We start from the raw sequence: 16,720 nt of genomic DNA, 5'->3' as shown, positions 1-16,720 counted from the left end.
ATACAACAAAGTTCATTTAAACTGAAACAACTCATCAGAATTTGTTTAAAGTTATTAACTCAACAATTTAGCAGCAAAATCATGTAATAATGACTGTAAGTTCCTAATTATGAACGTTTGCACCTACTTAGTATAGTGTGGTTTTATAAGTTATGAAGGGAACAAATCATTCAGATTGACTGTAGTGGATTCAAAGCCTTATATAGCTTACCATTTACACAAGAGTTTTACTAACCTTTGTGTTTTGCATGCAACTTAAAAGTAGTAGTATCCCTTTCCACCGTTGATTAAGGAGTTCCACAATCTTATTGGTTCACACAACCAACTGATGATCGATTATAATTGATATTGGAACAACACTAGTTCATTGTGCCTCATTCTAATTGGAGCTAAATTACCAAAAGAAGTCACATAGAGTCCAGTCAGAACTGTAACAAAATTGGTGAAGTTTGAAACTGGTGTAAATTTCTAGATGACACAGTCACGTTCTAATTGAACATCATAACATGTCAAGAGAACTAACATACAGTGCAGTCATAATTGTCATAAATAAATCTGAAGATTGAAATAATAGTCAAATCAGCCACATTCTAATTGGATTTTGTAATATACATAAAGAACTAAGACTGGGTCCAGTCAGAATTGTCATTAATAGATCTCTCAAGATTGTAATGATGGCTTTAATTCTATAAAACTTTGGTAAAAACAAGCAGAGTATTACAGCAATAGACTATAATTGAATGGAGTAAAAGCTTTGAGGAGAGTTTAGCTAGAAAGCATAATACATCACTTTTAAAGACCTGAAGGAAGATATTTTTTTCAATTATGTTGGGTGTGAAATTTTAGACCTAGTCTAGACAGAAGTCAGAGAGTTTTCTTTCTATTTTTAAGCTATGCTTATTTGACTTATTTGTATTTTTTATGTTTTTTGTTTGTTTTTTCTTCAGGTTTAATGTTCTTGGAATGTAGTGCCAAAACGTAAGTTTTTAATTGATTACTAAGAAAAAATAAATACAATAAATATTCCACTTACACATTCTTGTGAATGATGTCAGATATTGAGTATTAGTGATTTCATACCTAGAAGCATATCTGTCAAATTATTACATTTGGGGTTTTCACTTTTAAAAGGGTGGGGTTGGTTTTAAAGGGAGTCAGTGTGCAAACCCAACAGTGATAAAAATGTATGCTGAATAGCCTTTAGTTATGAAATTAACTTGATATAATAGCCTCTTCATTTTGCAGTGAAGTTAATTTGATATGTTAGCATGATTGAACATAAACTACTTAAGATAGACAATACAATTTTGCTTGAATGTGTGGATTCGTATATTGATAACCTGTTTAATTTTTTCATGCCATGATATCCATTTTCAAATTGTATTCACATTTTTTTAAACTTTCTGACTATGTTGGGATGAAAACTTTGCTTGTACAATTAGGCAAAACGAACTTGAGATAAATAAAAACAAAAGAAATTTGGTAAATGTAATTGTATGCATGTGTAGATGACGAATAAGTTTTCATTTCAGAGGCATCAACAGTTTTTTCTTGGTTTTGGTTAGTTTTTTTGTTCACTGTTTTCATTGTTCTCTAAGCTCATTCAGGATTCTACCAGCTCCATGGGTACTGCATAATAAAGTTAACACAATTTTTTTCTGCAACACACACACTCACCTTTTTTTTACTGGGTTAGTGACACAAAGCTGTCAACAATATTTTGAGTGTGGGGCTTTACATGTACTCCCAGGCTTCCTTGTTATTTAGTAATGGAAACAATGGGATGATGTTGTTTGTTGTACTGATTGCTAAAATTAATCTTTTTCAAAGATAAAGACACTCCCGTATCCAGTGACTAGATTGGATTAAATTGAATATATATATCTTTGGAAATGACATGGATATCATTGATGATGATGTTGATATCATTGGATATGATTTGAATATCATTGGATATGATATGGATATCATTGGATATTATATTTATATGCTATTGATATCATTGGGTATGATATGGATATAATGTTTAGATGATGTTGGATTTGAAGAATTTTTATTTTTTATTTTTTCTTGTCTGTGCATTTTTGTCAGATGTTTTATACCATTTAATGTATTTTTTTAGTGGCGATAATGTAGAAGATGCCTTTTTAGACACAGCCAAGAAAATATACCAAAATATACAGGATGGGAGGTAAGTCAGAAATTTGTCAATGCAGTTTCTAGTAATAACATAAATAAGTGATTTTATGGTGTCCGCTATCAAACTAAATTAACATGTATCCCTCCCACCCTACACTTGCTTGCTTGCAGCTTGGCGTTATGGAGGTACTTCAAACACGCCACCAAGGAGACCAATTTCCCTCCTGCGCAGCCACAGCATTGATACAGGGATATTATGGGGAATTAAGAATGGGACTCAAGAGCCACAAGTAGGATACAACCTTTGGAAAATGGTCATACTGGAACTCCACCCAGTGAAATCTACAGTCCTAGCAAACCAAAGCAGATAAAAGACTGAGAGGGTCATATCGTACATTCCAATGTTTCGCCTCTTGACGTCTTCCTCCACTAAAAAAATGACACGTCATCTCTAACCCACCCTTTACACATAATGGTCAGAGGAAGGCTCCAGTTCTTTGCTGCCGAATGGGCTGAGATTTGCCACGATGATTCATGGATTCAACAAGTGGTTTTCCAAGGAATTGTGCATCACTTTCCACACTCCTTCTCTTCCTCTTTCCTGTTAACATCCCATCAGACCCATTCAAAGGCAGTACCTTGCAGCAAGAAATAAACAACCTTCTCCAGAAAAGGACAGTAGAACTTGTTGAAAACAAAATGTTCTCGGGGGTTTTTTATTCCAGACTTTTCTTGGTTCCAACAGCAAAAGGCGCTCTGTGTCCAGTCATCAACCTCAGTAATTTCATTCATGCCCCATGGTTTGCAATGGAAACGCCACAGTGCATTTTGAATGTCATCAAAGAGGGAGATTTTAACTTCACTGTTGAGTTAAAAGATGCTTACCTTGATGTCCATCTTCACTAGTCTTCCAGGAATTTCCTGCAATTCGCTTATAATGACATCGAATACAAATTCAGGGCACTTCCCTGGGTCTTCACTCATCTCATGAACCAAGTCATGGCACATGTCTGGACCATTTCTGTGATGGCAACATGAAGTTACCTGGATGATATACTGCAAAAACACCAGGTGAGTTATATCTAAATATGACATGATAACCCTTGTTACACTTCTTACCAGTCTTGTCGACTTGGACAAGTCCAACCTAGTACTATCTGAGTGATTTTGTCACTAGGTATGGAGTTCAGTACACAGGCAAGTTTAGTTCGTGTTCATGTTCCTCTGCATTGAAACTCTGCACCATGGTGGCTTCTTTACTCTTGAGGAAGACTCAATCTGCAGAGGAATTTCTTTACGTACTGGGCTTGTAGGTCACCTTTTTATGCGTCCATTGCAAATGATTCTTCTGTCCCAATGGATGCCCAAAGTTTGCCCACTGGACCAACCCCTCACCATCTGCACACATTTGAGGCACTGTCTGCAGACTTGGGGCAACCTAACTTCGCTCACAGCAAGTATTCATCTGCAAGTACAACTGCCTAAGATTACAATCTGTACAGATGCAAACATGGAAGGCTGGGGCACTGACCTACTACCATCCTTACAGAAATCCAGTGGTGCATGGTCTCCCCAGGAATGCATGATCTGCATGTCAATATTCTTGAGATGAAGGCCATTGTGGAAGCCTTTCACTGGTGGCAGGAATGTTTAAATGGCACAGGAATCCTCATTCTGTTTGACAACTCTACAGTAGTGACATAACTTAAATGACAAGGAGAAACCAAGTACACATTTGCCATATCCAGGACACCTGAATGTACTAGCTGATTCTTTGTCATGGAACAGTCAACGAATACAGATGGAATGGTCTCTCCATGCCTCATTTTTCACTCTGATCTGTGAATGACCATTGGTGGACCTTATTGTGATAAGGTGGAATACCAAACTCCCAACCTTTGTCTCTCCTGTCCCAAACCCAAAAGCTTGGGCAGTCAACGCTCTGTCAATTGACAGGAATGACCTGGATGCTTATGCCTACCCTCCAACACCTCTGATTCCAAAAGTGATACGGAAAGCAAGAGGATCAGACTGTCACCTTATTCTCATTGCACCACTCAGAAGTGAGAAATCTTGGATCAACGACCTCATCAATCTTGCATCAGAAACTCCTCAGAAAATTTGGATTTTCCCTCTTCTACTCAGACAAACATGACATCAGCTGTTTCATCCCTTCCCAGAGCTACTGAACCTGCATGTCTGGATCGTATTAAACAGGCCCTCAGAAATGAGTTCTCACAACTGTTCATGGAGAGAATTGCTAAGGCAAGAAGGTACTCCATTCTGAAAGTATACAAAGGCAAATGGAATGTTTTCACCCAGTGGTACACAAACGAAGGCATCTATACCGCAAATAGCTAATTCCTCTGGCGGCTCTTTGAAGAGAGAAAGTGAGCACCAAGTATGATAAAAGGTTACCATTCCACAATCACTGACACCTTTCATCATCACAGAAGAGAGGATATCCAACAAAACAAGGTCTTATCCAACCTGCTGTCCAACTTTGAGTATATTTGGCCATAAACATTAGCCCTGCGCCCGAAGTGGAACCTATCTTGGGTATTAACTTGGCTGAAAAAGACACCTTTTGAACCAATTTCAAGGGCATCTCTAGCACATCTTTTATACATTACCTGCTTCCTTATAACATTTGCGACTTGGGCAGAAGTAACAAAATATATGCCCTATCAGCAGACCCAAATTACATGCAGTTCCGACAAGACAGGTCAGCTTACTCATGATGGCATCCACTTCATCACCAAGAACTGGCTTTCTTCTACAGGTAACCAGACTTTCATAATGAAACCTTTGTTTGGTCTGGACACATCAGCTCAAGGCAACCAACAAGACCCATTTTGGGCTTTGAAGTGGTACCTTAATAGAACAGAGCCATTGCATCGAGGGAGATCACGCCTGTTTCTACCTCACGAGAAAGGACAAGAGAATATATCAACACAGGCTATCTCATCCTGGATTAAGTGGGTCATTTGCTCTGCATATAGAGAAACAATCCCAGATCAAATGAACGCATTATGCATTTTGGCTCATGAGGTTAGGGCAGTTGCCACCAGCCTAGCATTGGACTGGAACTGTTCTCTAACCAGCATAATTCAGGCTTTGGGAACCAGATCAGAGCCCACATTCTCTTTCTTTTGTCTCTGAGATTTGTCATCTCAAAGGGCCCAATTAAGTCTGGTGGGACAAATATCCACAGCTCAACAGGTCAGTTGACACCTTCTGCTGGATTGGGGTGGGGTGGGGTGGGGGCTATTTGAAGCCATTCTCTGACTTATAAATTCCCTTCCAGTTGAGCTACCTTGATGTTCACATACCTTAGGGAACTGGAGATGGTATCTCTGGGGTAAGGAGATGCACATCACTCCTCTTACCTATTCTCCTAAGGTATTATGATTGAGTAATGTATTTACAGAAGAAACCAATTTTTCCTAGTAAAATGTGTTTTTTTGAGAATACTTACCCAATTATTACACACATACACCCTTGCAGTCTCTTGGCAGCTACATCCATAGAGAGCATGCTTTACGTTCCATTAGTACCTGACAGGTTTTGGGGGCACTCATTATGTACTTTTGAGAGAGTGACGTATGTAAGGTAAGTTGTTTGCATTTAAAAGATGCACAGTAGAGAGAAAGTTGGCATACCTCTATGCTTCTTTAATGTAATGTGGCTGGCATTTCTTTGGATATTATACTTTTGGCAATTGTACATGAACTAAGCACACTGCTAACTAAAAAGACTAAAATGACTGCTCCCTTGTGCTAAAAAAAATATGCCTGAATTAGTCTAAAGTACACTATCCGTAGCAGCTGTTAAAATAGGGAAAATGAATTTTGCCAGACTAGATCATACCGGCTTCTGAAAGTGCAATGAATGAATTACCAAATATATAAAATCTAAACAAAAGTTATCTACTCTTTTTTATAAAATTTACCTCTGAAGTTCAGGAAGTGAAAATGACCATTTAGAGCTAGCACTTTTTTTGAAAGGTGCACATCTGGAGTAAGGCCAAGCTGTACACTCTATAACCCATATTTCACCCATCAATCATACACTAAAATAAAGGGAATTAAAAGTTCTTTGAACTATACCTAGATATACAAGGACTTTTTTAAATAGGCAGTATAACCAGTGAGGAAAGCTGGGGAAATAATTTTTCTTTAAATTTGAATCCTATGCAACATACGAAACTGTAGAGTGCCACCTTAAAACAAATACAAAAATGTGTGCAATTATTTTTCTTACTTTAATATCATTATGTATGGTGTTCTGAATAAAATGGCACATTAATATTGATGTTAAACATGAAAATAAGCTAATTATGCTCATTTTGCTCTTGCTTACATGATTTGCCATGAGGCATGTTTGTGTGAGTAGTGACCTTAATTATGGGGAAACGAGAAGTCTTAGAATATAGGAATAAAGTCAACTTAAATCCTTTAGCTAAAAGTATTATCTGGGAGGGCTGGATGTGCGAGATAGTAGTAGCTCTCCTAAGGTATTATGATTGGGTAAGTATTCTCATAAAAACATATTTTGCTAGGAAAAACCCAGTTTCAATATTTTTATTTTATCTGTTTCATCTTCAGATATGTTTCCCAATTAAAATACCTTAGGAAAACTAATACCACCTTGCAAATCTAGCTGTCTGAGGCAGAACCTTTTTAGCTAAGAAGTTAACAGACATCTGCCCACATAGGTAGCAGTTAGGTAGCTATGTAAGATATGTAAGTCTTGCTCACTTATCATGCTCACTTAGGCCTCCTGTTGTATAATAGCCCATCTTGGATACTAGTGTCAGATATTAATGTTGACCACACCTTTAAATTAAAATTGGATTTTCCTAATACAAATGTTGGTTTTTGACTTTGCCAGGACTACTGTCTTGTGTTTGGCATTATATGGCCAGAATTGTATCATTAAACCTGATAGATGCATACAAACGTAGATACCTACCTAACTACCAACTAAATATGCACTGCCATTGTTGACAACAATTCATAGCTCCCAGGTGTCATGTTTTTCCCGTATTTTGGACCTGAAAACGAGTTTTTGTTTTTCTCGCTAAAAATCCATTTTTTTAAATATATATATTTTTTTATAAAATTCCTTGCAATTTTTTGTTTAGAATGGGCACTTAGTAGTTCCAGTCTGATAGAAAATTATCCCATGTATATAGGAATAGAGTTCTAAAATATGATTGGTTTATTCGAAATCGAGGCTACCATGCCTGTCTTATCTGCCATATTGGATTGCACAAACATTTGCTGCTATCACTTTATCTCACCTTCATAATATTCAACTTATCATGTTGAAAAGGAGAGCAGAATATTCAGAATTTTCTCCAGGAAAGACAAGAAAACAAAACTGGAAGAACAATTGTGCTGTCTTCTTTAGATTTATGAAACCATCTAGTAAAGGAGAAAACTTTACTTTCAGTAAATTGTGTAATGTGATTTCGCTAATGGACATGGAGGCACCCATGACAAACAAGAGCATGAAAAAGCTAATAAACATCATCTTGCTGCTTCATCATCAACAACTCAGTCTGATCTTAAGACATATATAAATACAGAGAGAAACTTCATGTAATTCGATCCAGATTTGGTTTATTAAATTTCTTTTAGAAATGAACCTTCCTCTTTCAGTTACTAGCGTGCTCTGAATGGAACATGGTGCCTGTTCAGAAGGTACAAGAGTGCAACACATGCACTTAAGGAAGGTACTGTCCTACTTTACTGATGGTTGTAGATGTTGTACATATGCATTAAAATGTTATCATAAGCAATATTTTTGCACTAAAAGGGTTGGCAGATATGCAATTGTCATCAGTTGCTTTCCTTGCTGATGATAGCTTGTTAACGGATAATGAAATTTTCTCTTCTAGCTTGGACCTCAATGCAGCAGAATCAGGTGTTCAACACAAGCCTGCTACACCACGCAGTGCTATCAGTACAGACCAGGCACCAAGCAAAGAAGGTTGTGCATGCTAGTAACAGACCTAAGACTTTGACAAATGTTGTTTTTATCTATGTCTTAATACACATACAAGATATCCATTCCATGGGGGAGTATGCACTGTGTGCTTGCAAGAGAGTGTACTGTTAAATGCATGCAGTCTTCAAAATGAGAATGCATCAGTCCTTAGACAAATATTGTTCTTAAGGATTTGTATTCGTTACAAGAGCACATGCATTGATAGGGTTGCAATGGCTGTCTTGTCATTAATTACATTGTCCAGACATGAAATATACGTATTCTGAGTATTTCTTTTATTCTCAATATATACTTTAAGCAGTGGTGTTTCTTCCACAGTGAATGTTACTATTTATTTTATGAGAAAGCTTCAAGTTCAGACTCAATCCACAAAAATTAATTAATGGGGCCAAAGTAATGTTCTAACTGTTTGATTACAGCAATCACAAATGTTTCCTTATTTCAGATAAATCCATGTCAGTTATGTGTTGGTGTCACTAAAAGATGTGTTAAAGAAAATAATTTATTGGGATTAACAAATTATGTATGCTGTGTACATAGTTGAGTATAATGATTATATAATTTTGAAATGTTTTCACATGAGCAAGAAAATGGAAGATAGACTTTAAATATTGAATTGTATGAATAAACTTGATTGAGCCGAGATAGGGTTTTGAGATTGTTTAGTATATAAGAGATTATGTGTTTTAGCTTTTTTCATTTGAGTTCTTCAGTTTATAATTAGTTCAGTTAGTTGGAATGAATACAATAATGTATTACAATTTTTATTTTTAAATTTCAGTTGACCCTACAAATAGAATCATTCATATATATTTAAATAGTACCTCAAATGTTTCACTGTGAATTCATTTATTTTTGTTGCTAACGATTTTCTTAGTTTTGCAGAGAATGACATTTTTGTTGTTTCTTTCTTCTTCATGGAATACGGAAGGAATCCTCTTGTGTCCACAGAAAAATCATTGTTTATTTAATCTTTAAAATTGTTGTTTTGTGGATTCCACAGAATCTGCTAAAAGTTGTACCCCACATAAAATATTAAACACTTGTGATTTAGATTTTGTTTGGCATCAAGCATTTTATAGAATTTTGGAGTTTACAGCATGTACAGTAAATGATCTAAATATCTAGTGTTGTCTTAATCCTGATAATGGCTGTTTCAGTAAAACATACCAGGGACCCAGGGAAGGTACTTTTAATGTGAGGCACTTACCCATAGATGCAATTTTGATTTTTCTTATCATTTTGATATGAAATTAAAGTACCCTGGCATACATTTTTTTAAAACTGTCTTCCCTGGGTAGCCATGTATGCTTAAATGAAACAGCCTTAATTAAGTCATTGTGACCTGTTTGTGATATAATTAACTGGTACATGTCAAGATGAATGCATGACTGAACATGGAGGCATGGTTTATAAATGAGTCTAATGCAAAATTGTAGATGTATATTGGAACATTAAAAATAAGATAAAATGCATTGGCTGTTTTGTAGTTTTTAATAATACTGAAGCTTTATGCAGAGGCGCTGTAGGAAAAGTAATGTCAAAGTAATATAAATATTTGACATTAAATGGAACACAAGAGCACAGATTGCTGCTTTTTTTCCTGGCTAAGAAGTTGTAATTTTAGACTGCAATGTCTGCTTTTCGTCTGAACTGGTTAGAATCAGTATTTTATAGCATGAAAAAAATTGTTACACAGTTGATGATTCAGAAATGAAAAGAAGTGGCCAGCTCTGTTCAAGTACAACAGTTTCATCCGTAACATCATGAAATGTTTTAAATTTATTTTGTGTAAAATTGGGTTTATGATACATGTGTATGTTCTAGTTAATAAATACTTGTTTTTCATCACAGTGTACCAAGTTGAACTTAAGTAGAGGTTGATATATTTTACTGTGTAAACTGAATTTCTGTATTTATAATTCTGTATTGTCCAGAAAGTGAATGAGTGATAGTATTTATTTTTCAGTTATTAACTGAAATTCATAGGGGATAATAAAATAATGTAGTACATTAAGTTAGATTTTTCCATTTGATTCAGTGTTGCTTTTAAAGGAATTCCTTCAGTTAGAAATATTTGATATCTATTTTAATATTTAATATTTTTAGCACACCTGGCCAAAAGGCTATTTGAACTTAGCATCATGCATGCATCCATCAACAATTGCTTATTATCACTGATGGATTTACTTCTGATCTAATTTCATTTAAATTCAGAATGTGGGTTTGTGTCATTAAAGTCTCAGATAAATTCAGTAATGAGTAAATACCATGGTTCTTAATGAGATGATCTTGCATCTGATTGGTTATCCTTGTTATCACTATGATATCTCTGATTTTTTTTTTATCAAACTTGGAGAATAGTAAAGTATTTGAACTACTTCAGTAATGAGCAACAGCAGAACATACTGCTGAGGTAATCACACATCCAATTGGCTGAGCATGTTTCCACTATGTGGACTGGATTGCTGATCCAGTATTGATTGGACTTCAAATATGAGCTTGTCTCATCAATCTTGGATGTGTTCTATAATGAGTGAGATACATGCATATTAATGAGGTCATCTTGCGTCTGATTGGCTGACTTTATTTTCCAATGTGGAGGCTAAAATAGCAGTTTGCATTAAAAAAGCTTGGAAACTAACCTGTGATCAGTTCTGTTGAGAATCACAGCTTTTGTGCTCTGAAGTTATTTCTCCTGCTTGGAAAACATTTACAAAATTAACAAGAATTATGTCAGAATAAGAAATTTATGAATTTTAATAAAACATAAATTAGCATAATGAAAAATTTGGGATTAAACTGAATAATTTGTAATTTGAAACAGAGGAAAATAGATGAAAAAATACAGCTTACAAAAATTCAGGGTTTTCAGAATTTCAGAATGTTGTGGTCAGACCACATTTCATTTTATTCTTAGGTAAAAGTAATAGAGATCATGCTCATTTATATATTGACTGTATTTTGTAGCACCTACTGGACATAGACTGAAAATCATGATTTAATAAAATGGTTACCTTTGCATGCTGTTAATTGTGGTCAGTTCAAATTTAAAGCAAGTTAACTCAGACAAATGAAAAGGTTTAAAAAGAAATTTTTTAAAGAGTCTGTTTTTATAACATTGTGTTGTTGAGTAATACTGACAGAGTTGTTTCTCAAAGGAATAAAATTTGGTCATGCAACTGTAGCTCTTGTTTGGTAAATAGAGAGGGGATAAATAAGTTTTACAGAATTATATTGCAACAAACCAGTCCAGTGTTGTTAGCATGAAACTAGAAACACATTTTAAGCCTGAGAAACGATGTGGCAGCTAAGTGCTCAAACTTTTCTTGCCCTTCTCACTCCTCAGTTTCACTTAATGTGTGAATTTGCTTTCTTGAGGTTACATCTATCAGTTACCTGGGAGAGTGATATTAGGCCTACTTGAAACTCTTGTTAATCACTGTACATTTTCATTGAGGTTTCCAGGGAGATAATTGAAAGTGATCTTTTGATTCTTTCCCATGGTTATTTGATGGTCTATAAATAGTAAGTTGTACAAATACATAAAACTATATTGCTTAACAATCACAATTGATCTTTTTTTTAGGAAGCAAGTCAGGGTTTTAAGGTATGGTTAACTTGACCAAAATTTTTTGAGCTAAATCAGATATTATCAGAATAGAAATTCTAAGTAAATGAAAATATGGTAATCTGTATTCTTTAAAGGATAAAGCTATGACATCCTTTACAGCCCACCTTTAACCATCGTGGGAAAAATCACATAACTAAAGGGTAAGAATAAATGAGAGAATCAGTAATATATGCCTACTTTGCAAGAAATAAATGTAAAAACACATCAGTTCAGTTTGAGTCTAGTTTCATTTACAAAGACAGCATATCTATCTCCTCTGCATGCAAACTTTAGTTCTACTTTTCATTGTTCAATGTTGAAATGCTGGAGCAATTTCTTTATCACTAAACAGCCTTTCTGTTCATTAGTATGTAAACATGTTGAATTTCATTTAAGTTTATCAGTGTCAGTTTATCTTGATAAAATAAGTTTCATTTAACTGAGAAATTTGAATATGTTTGCATAATACAGCTTAAAGGTTTTTTGTGTGCAGATTACCCCTGGCAATTTAGTATGATGATGATTTTTCTTGTTGTGCATTTGTAATGTTATTAGGTTTTACAGTAACATCTAGATCATGAAATAAATATTGTATACAACCGTAACAGAGGAAGAATATGCATTCACAATGACTATAATAATGTTTCATCCAGGAACAAATCAGACCGCAGAACATCCTTGAAAGTTTAAATGCTCATTCTTAAAAAAGAATTAAGCTGTATTACTTTTCCTTTTTAGTTTTAACTTTCTGTGATGGAGCATATTAAGTATAAATAAAAAAACTAAAATATCCTTTTAATAGTTTTTCCATTCCAGATATAAACAAAAATAGAAAAAAAATCACTGTATTTTTCTTTAAAATTATTAGTTACATTAAGATGAGTAGCATCAGATTTCTTCTTCCCAGTAGACAATATAGATTTGGATATATGCTTTGCACATGTGAAAATTAATTTGCTTCAGGCAAGAAGAAATGGGAATTTTATAGGTCTGATTGTACCCTTGATGTGCTTAAAAAGTAATGTTAAGCCAAATTATTCTGGGTCTGATTGTACTCTTAATATATTTTTAAAAAATAATCTTCAACCAAATTTTTTAGGGATCAAGTTTATCTGGATAGGTACACATTGATGTAAGAAACATTTCCCCATTCCATGACTGTATGTACCAAAAGGGTTAACTCCCCTTGTTGGGGCTCTAAGCAGGAGGTCCATTCCACAGATATGGCAGCGCTGAATAAAGTTCATGTTACATCAGTTTTTGAGGCTGATTTAATTTCCAAAGTTAAGTGTCAACAAGACACTAGGAAGAGACTGGAGGTAAAAAAAGTGGGGTGGGGTGGTAATGCTGATTAAGGCATGTTTGAATATTATGTACAATATAGTACATCTAGTACTGAATACACCACTATTATAATTGGAAGGGAAAAACACCTCTTGGGAGGGTGGGTTGGGTTAAATCCATAACTGTTGGATTCTGATATAGAACCTAAGGCTAGTCATGTGCTTGCTTTAATAGGAGAAATGTAATAGTGAAGGTAGCTTCATAGCTGATGCTGTATAGTGTGTAGTTTATACTTGTTATTTATGTCAAAATTCCAGTAGTTAACATGTGGCCCCAAAATGTTTTGGTAACCTTAATATATGTACCAGTTATCTTTTAATTTTAACAAATTGTTCTTGAATTCCTTGTTTATATCTCTATCTCCTCTCTCTCTTATCTCTCTCTCTCTCTCTCTCTCTCTCTCTCTCAAACACCAAACCTAGCAGCTTGGCAGTTCAGTTAGAGAACTTCTGATTTATAAAGTAGAATGAAAACAAATATTCAGATATTTCTTGGGGGTTTTTTTTGTGAAAAGGCCACAGGTCAGTACATTAACCATACGTTGGATAGGTTACTCCCAAGTATGTTTTAATATAAAGTAAATTTAGTTACATTTGACAATCAAGTGAAGAAAACTAGATTTGTACTTCACCTGCAGAACTTAAGACTGATCTTTAACTTGGATGTTTTCTCATTCAGGTGATTTGAGTGGTTAAAAAGAACTCAGTTTAGATGTGAACTTACGACATAATTTGATATGTGAATTCTTGCATGTTTCTATAGGTGATCTTAATCAGAAAGCTCTAGGAAAATGAATTGTATTTAGATATTGGCATATATCTTTATGAATAACTCCTGTCAGGAAAGTTTCTGATTTTAAAATACTTGTACATGTATGTCATTTGGGATCTCATTTTGACTCTTTTTTTTAAAATTATGAATATGCCTGCCTTAGGGCAGAACATATTTTGCAATGTTATTCATTCATCTGTTTCCTATTCTGTTCTGCACGTTAGCATGAGTTCTTGATTTTCCGCAGTTACCAAATTCTGTGGATGGCTTGCATTTGGATAAAGGAAAAAGCCTATTGATTTTGGGATAAAAAAAAGATCAAATGTCAGTGACTCTGTGACTCAACGAAGAAAAATGGATTTTGAAAATAACGTTTCCTAAATACAGTCCTTAGTCATAGACCTGTACCAAATTTTTTGGATGGTTTGTACTAGGGGTGAGGAAATAGCCTGTTGATCTGGGATCAAAAGGTCAAATGTTAAGGTCACACTGACTGAGAGAAGGAAAATGGTCTTCACACAAGAACATTAGGTCTGTATCACAGACAAGGACTGAATTTTGCGGACGACTTTGAGTATGGAAGAAGCCTAATTAATTGGGGGTCAGAAGATACTGGTCACTGTCTGAATAATTAAAAATAAATTCTGCACAGATAATTTGAATTTGTGGAAAACTTGCACTTGGGTAGTAAAGAAGCTTAATGATTGGGGTCAAAGGATCGAGATCATTGTGACCGAAAGACGAACCAGGGTATAACTTCAGTTCTTGATTGATTCTTGGATCAGAACTGGTGGATGACTTGGGCTTAGGCTAACAATGAAACCTATAGATACAGGTGTCCATGATAAGAGGTCACTGTCCTGGTAAGTTGATAAGAAAATGGTTTTGTTCGAGACTGCATACCTCCACCAAAGGTCCAGGACATTGAGACCCATTGGTCAATAACCTCCATAGTCTAACATACTCTATATGAAGGATCTATTTTTAAACACATGTCTGGCATATCATCTGCCACTTGTTTACTTGGGGTGGCGTTTTAAAAATAATTACTCATTTTATTGAATGAGGTGTGATTTTTGGATACAGTTGAAATGTGGCTTTCTTGTAAAGCCATTGTGAGTTGGTGAAATAAACGAACATAAATGCTGCAAAACAACTAAAACAGCAAGAAAATTGTCAGTACACTCGGGGTTTGGATATCAAACAATGCTTCATAAATGATTTTGTAAGCCTATTTGTGTGCATGGAATGTAAATCTCGTATTGCTCCTCGCTGAAGTAAGGCAGGAAAGGCAAATTGGAAATTGCATTGCATTGTGATAGATGAATTTTATTTTCTGAATGTGTGCAATGTTCATTGTGTTAATATAGGCAACTTATGTAAATTGTGTAAAATTATGAATGAATATATGTATAGTTGAGAATTAAGAATTTTGGTGCAGGAGTAAGGGTGCAAAATGTGCATCATTTCATCTATTAAATATTTACTTTATAGTGTTATATTCTCTTGTTTATATTTGAAACTATTGAACAAGAACACCATTATTAACATGTAATCTTATTTCTGCAGATAATTATTTCACATTTCTTGGAAGAAGCATTCTTTTTTGCTGGAAAAATGCTTTATTTGAATGTTACACTTTATTGCAAGCAGTCATAATAAATAATGAAATAAAATATCAATTTTTTTCATAATTGTCAGGAGAAATGCAGTAGCTGTTAGCCTTTTTTATTAGCTCCTCTTTATGCCTTTAATGTTTGGGTGGACCTTAATTTTGATTAAAGGAAGAAATTGTAATGAAACAAACATTATTACTAGATGCTGTTGTAGATGTGTGTGGGAATTGTTTTTGTGGCATGGTCTGTTGAGACATTGGTATCACAGGGATTAGAAATTTGTACATATAAATTTTGGATTAACTTCATGCTTATTGTTAAAAAAGACGAGATACTGCTTCTGTATAATAATGCGACCATAATTACTAAAATAAATGGCTACTATGGTGTGTTCTTTAGTATTTGTGTTGCTTTCCCACAATGCACCAAAGCAAACCATTTTTTAAAAATAAATTACTTTGAAGGTCTAGGTTATGACATTTTCATTAAACCTGATCTTCGTGAACTTCTGAGATAATTTGATTGAACTTTACGGAGATTTACATTATCTCAAGTTGGCATGGTTTTGACTGTTTCCTTCTCCATCGGACAGAGTTACGACCTCATATCTTACTGTTATTCATTTGCAGTAGCTGCTCATTATAAATATCAGATGCTGTGTCTTGTTGGTCCACATTAATACAATTAATACAAACTCCACTGACTGAAAATCAGTTTCTATTCTTTGAAGCCTATATTAAACAAGGGCAAAAAAATATGAGAAATGATTGCCTAGCCTTCATACATATATACATACAGTTGTCAATTATTGTGTTCTGTTGCAGTATAAGGCTTCATTTCTTAGAACTTGGGTCACTTTTATGATTCCCATGAACAGGAACAGTGTTTTAATGATTGAATACTATATATGAGTGCATGGACAAACAGACTTTATTTTGTATGTCCCCTTGACCAGACAGCTGGGGACAGTGGACTTATTGACTAAGTTTCTTATTCCTGGTAGCAAGTTTTTCTTTAGAAAATTTACACACATTTGAACAGCACTGTTGAGTGCCCTGTAAACTCACATTTCAATGACTATGTTCATTTTCAGTCATTTAATTATGGTAACAAAATCAGTTGTTGTAAAGAGCTTGACTTTATTTTTAAGTAGATACCAACTGAGTTGTATTATTGTGAGACCAGGATAGAAAAATTGGATGAATAAATTACTATCCTCTGA

The 16,720-nt window shown here is 34.7% G+C and overlaps 1 protein-coding gene across 2 annotated transcripts in view; it reads left to right on the top strand.

Moving 5' to 3' along the window:
* Positions 1-16,720, top strand: part of LOC149778682 (ras-related protein Rab-14) — a 40,112-nt gene extending 23,392 nt beyond the window's left edge. For both annotated transcript variants that reach the window (XM_089939494.1, XM_089939493.1), the window contains exons 7-9: positions 948-978; positions 2,123-2,191; positions 8,045-16,720. In XM_089939494.1, the coding sequence (XP_089795620.1) occupies positions 948-978; positions 2,123-2,191; positions 8,045-8,150 (206 nt within the window). In that variant the 3' untranslated portion in view covers positions 8,151-16,720. The remainder of the gene's footprint in view (positions 1-947; positions 979-2,122; positions 2,192-8,044) is intronic.

Source organism: Sinohyriopsis cumingii, chromosome 17, assembly GCF_028554795.1.
Source record: "Sinohyriopsis cumingii isolate HCF-2022 chromosome 17, ASM2855479v2, whole genome shotgun sequence".
NCBI classification, from domain to species: domain Eukaryota; kingdom Metazoa; phylum Mollusca; class Bivalvia; order Unionida; family Unionidae; genus Sinohyriopsis; species Sinohyriopsis cumingii.
This window is presented reverse-complemented; position numbering and strand designations above follow the sequence as displayed.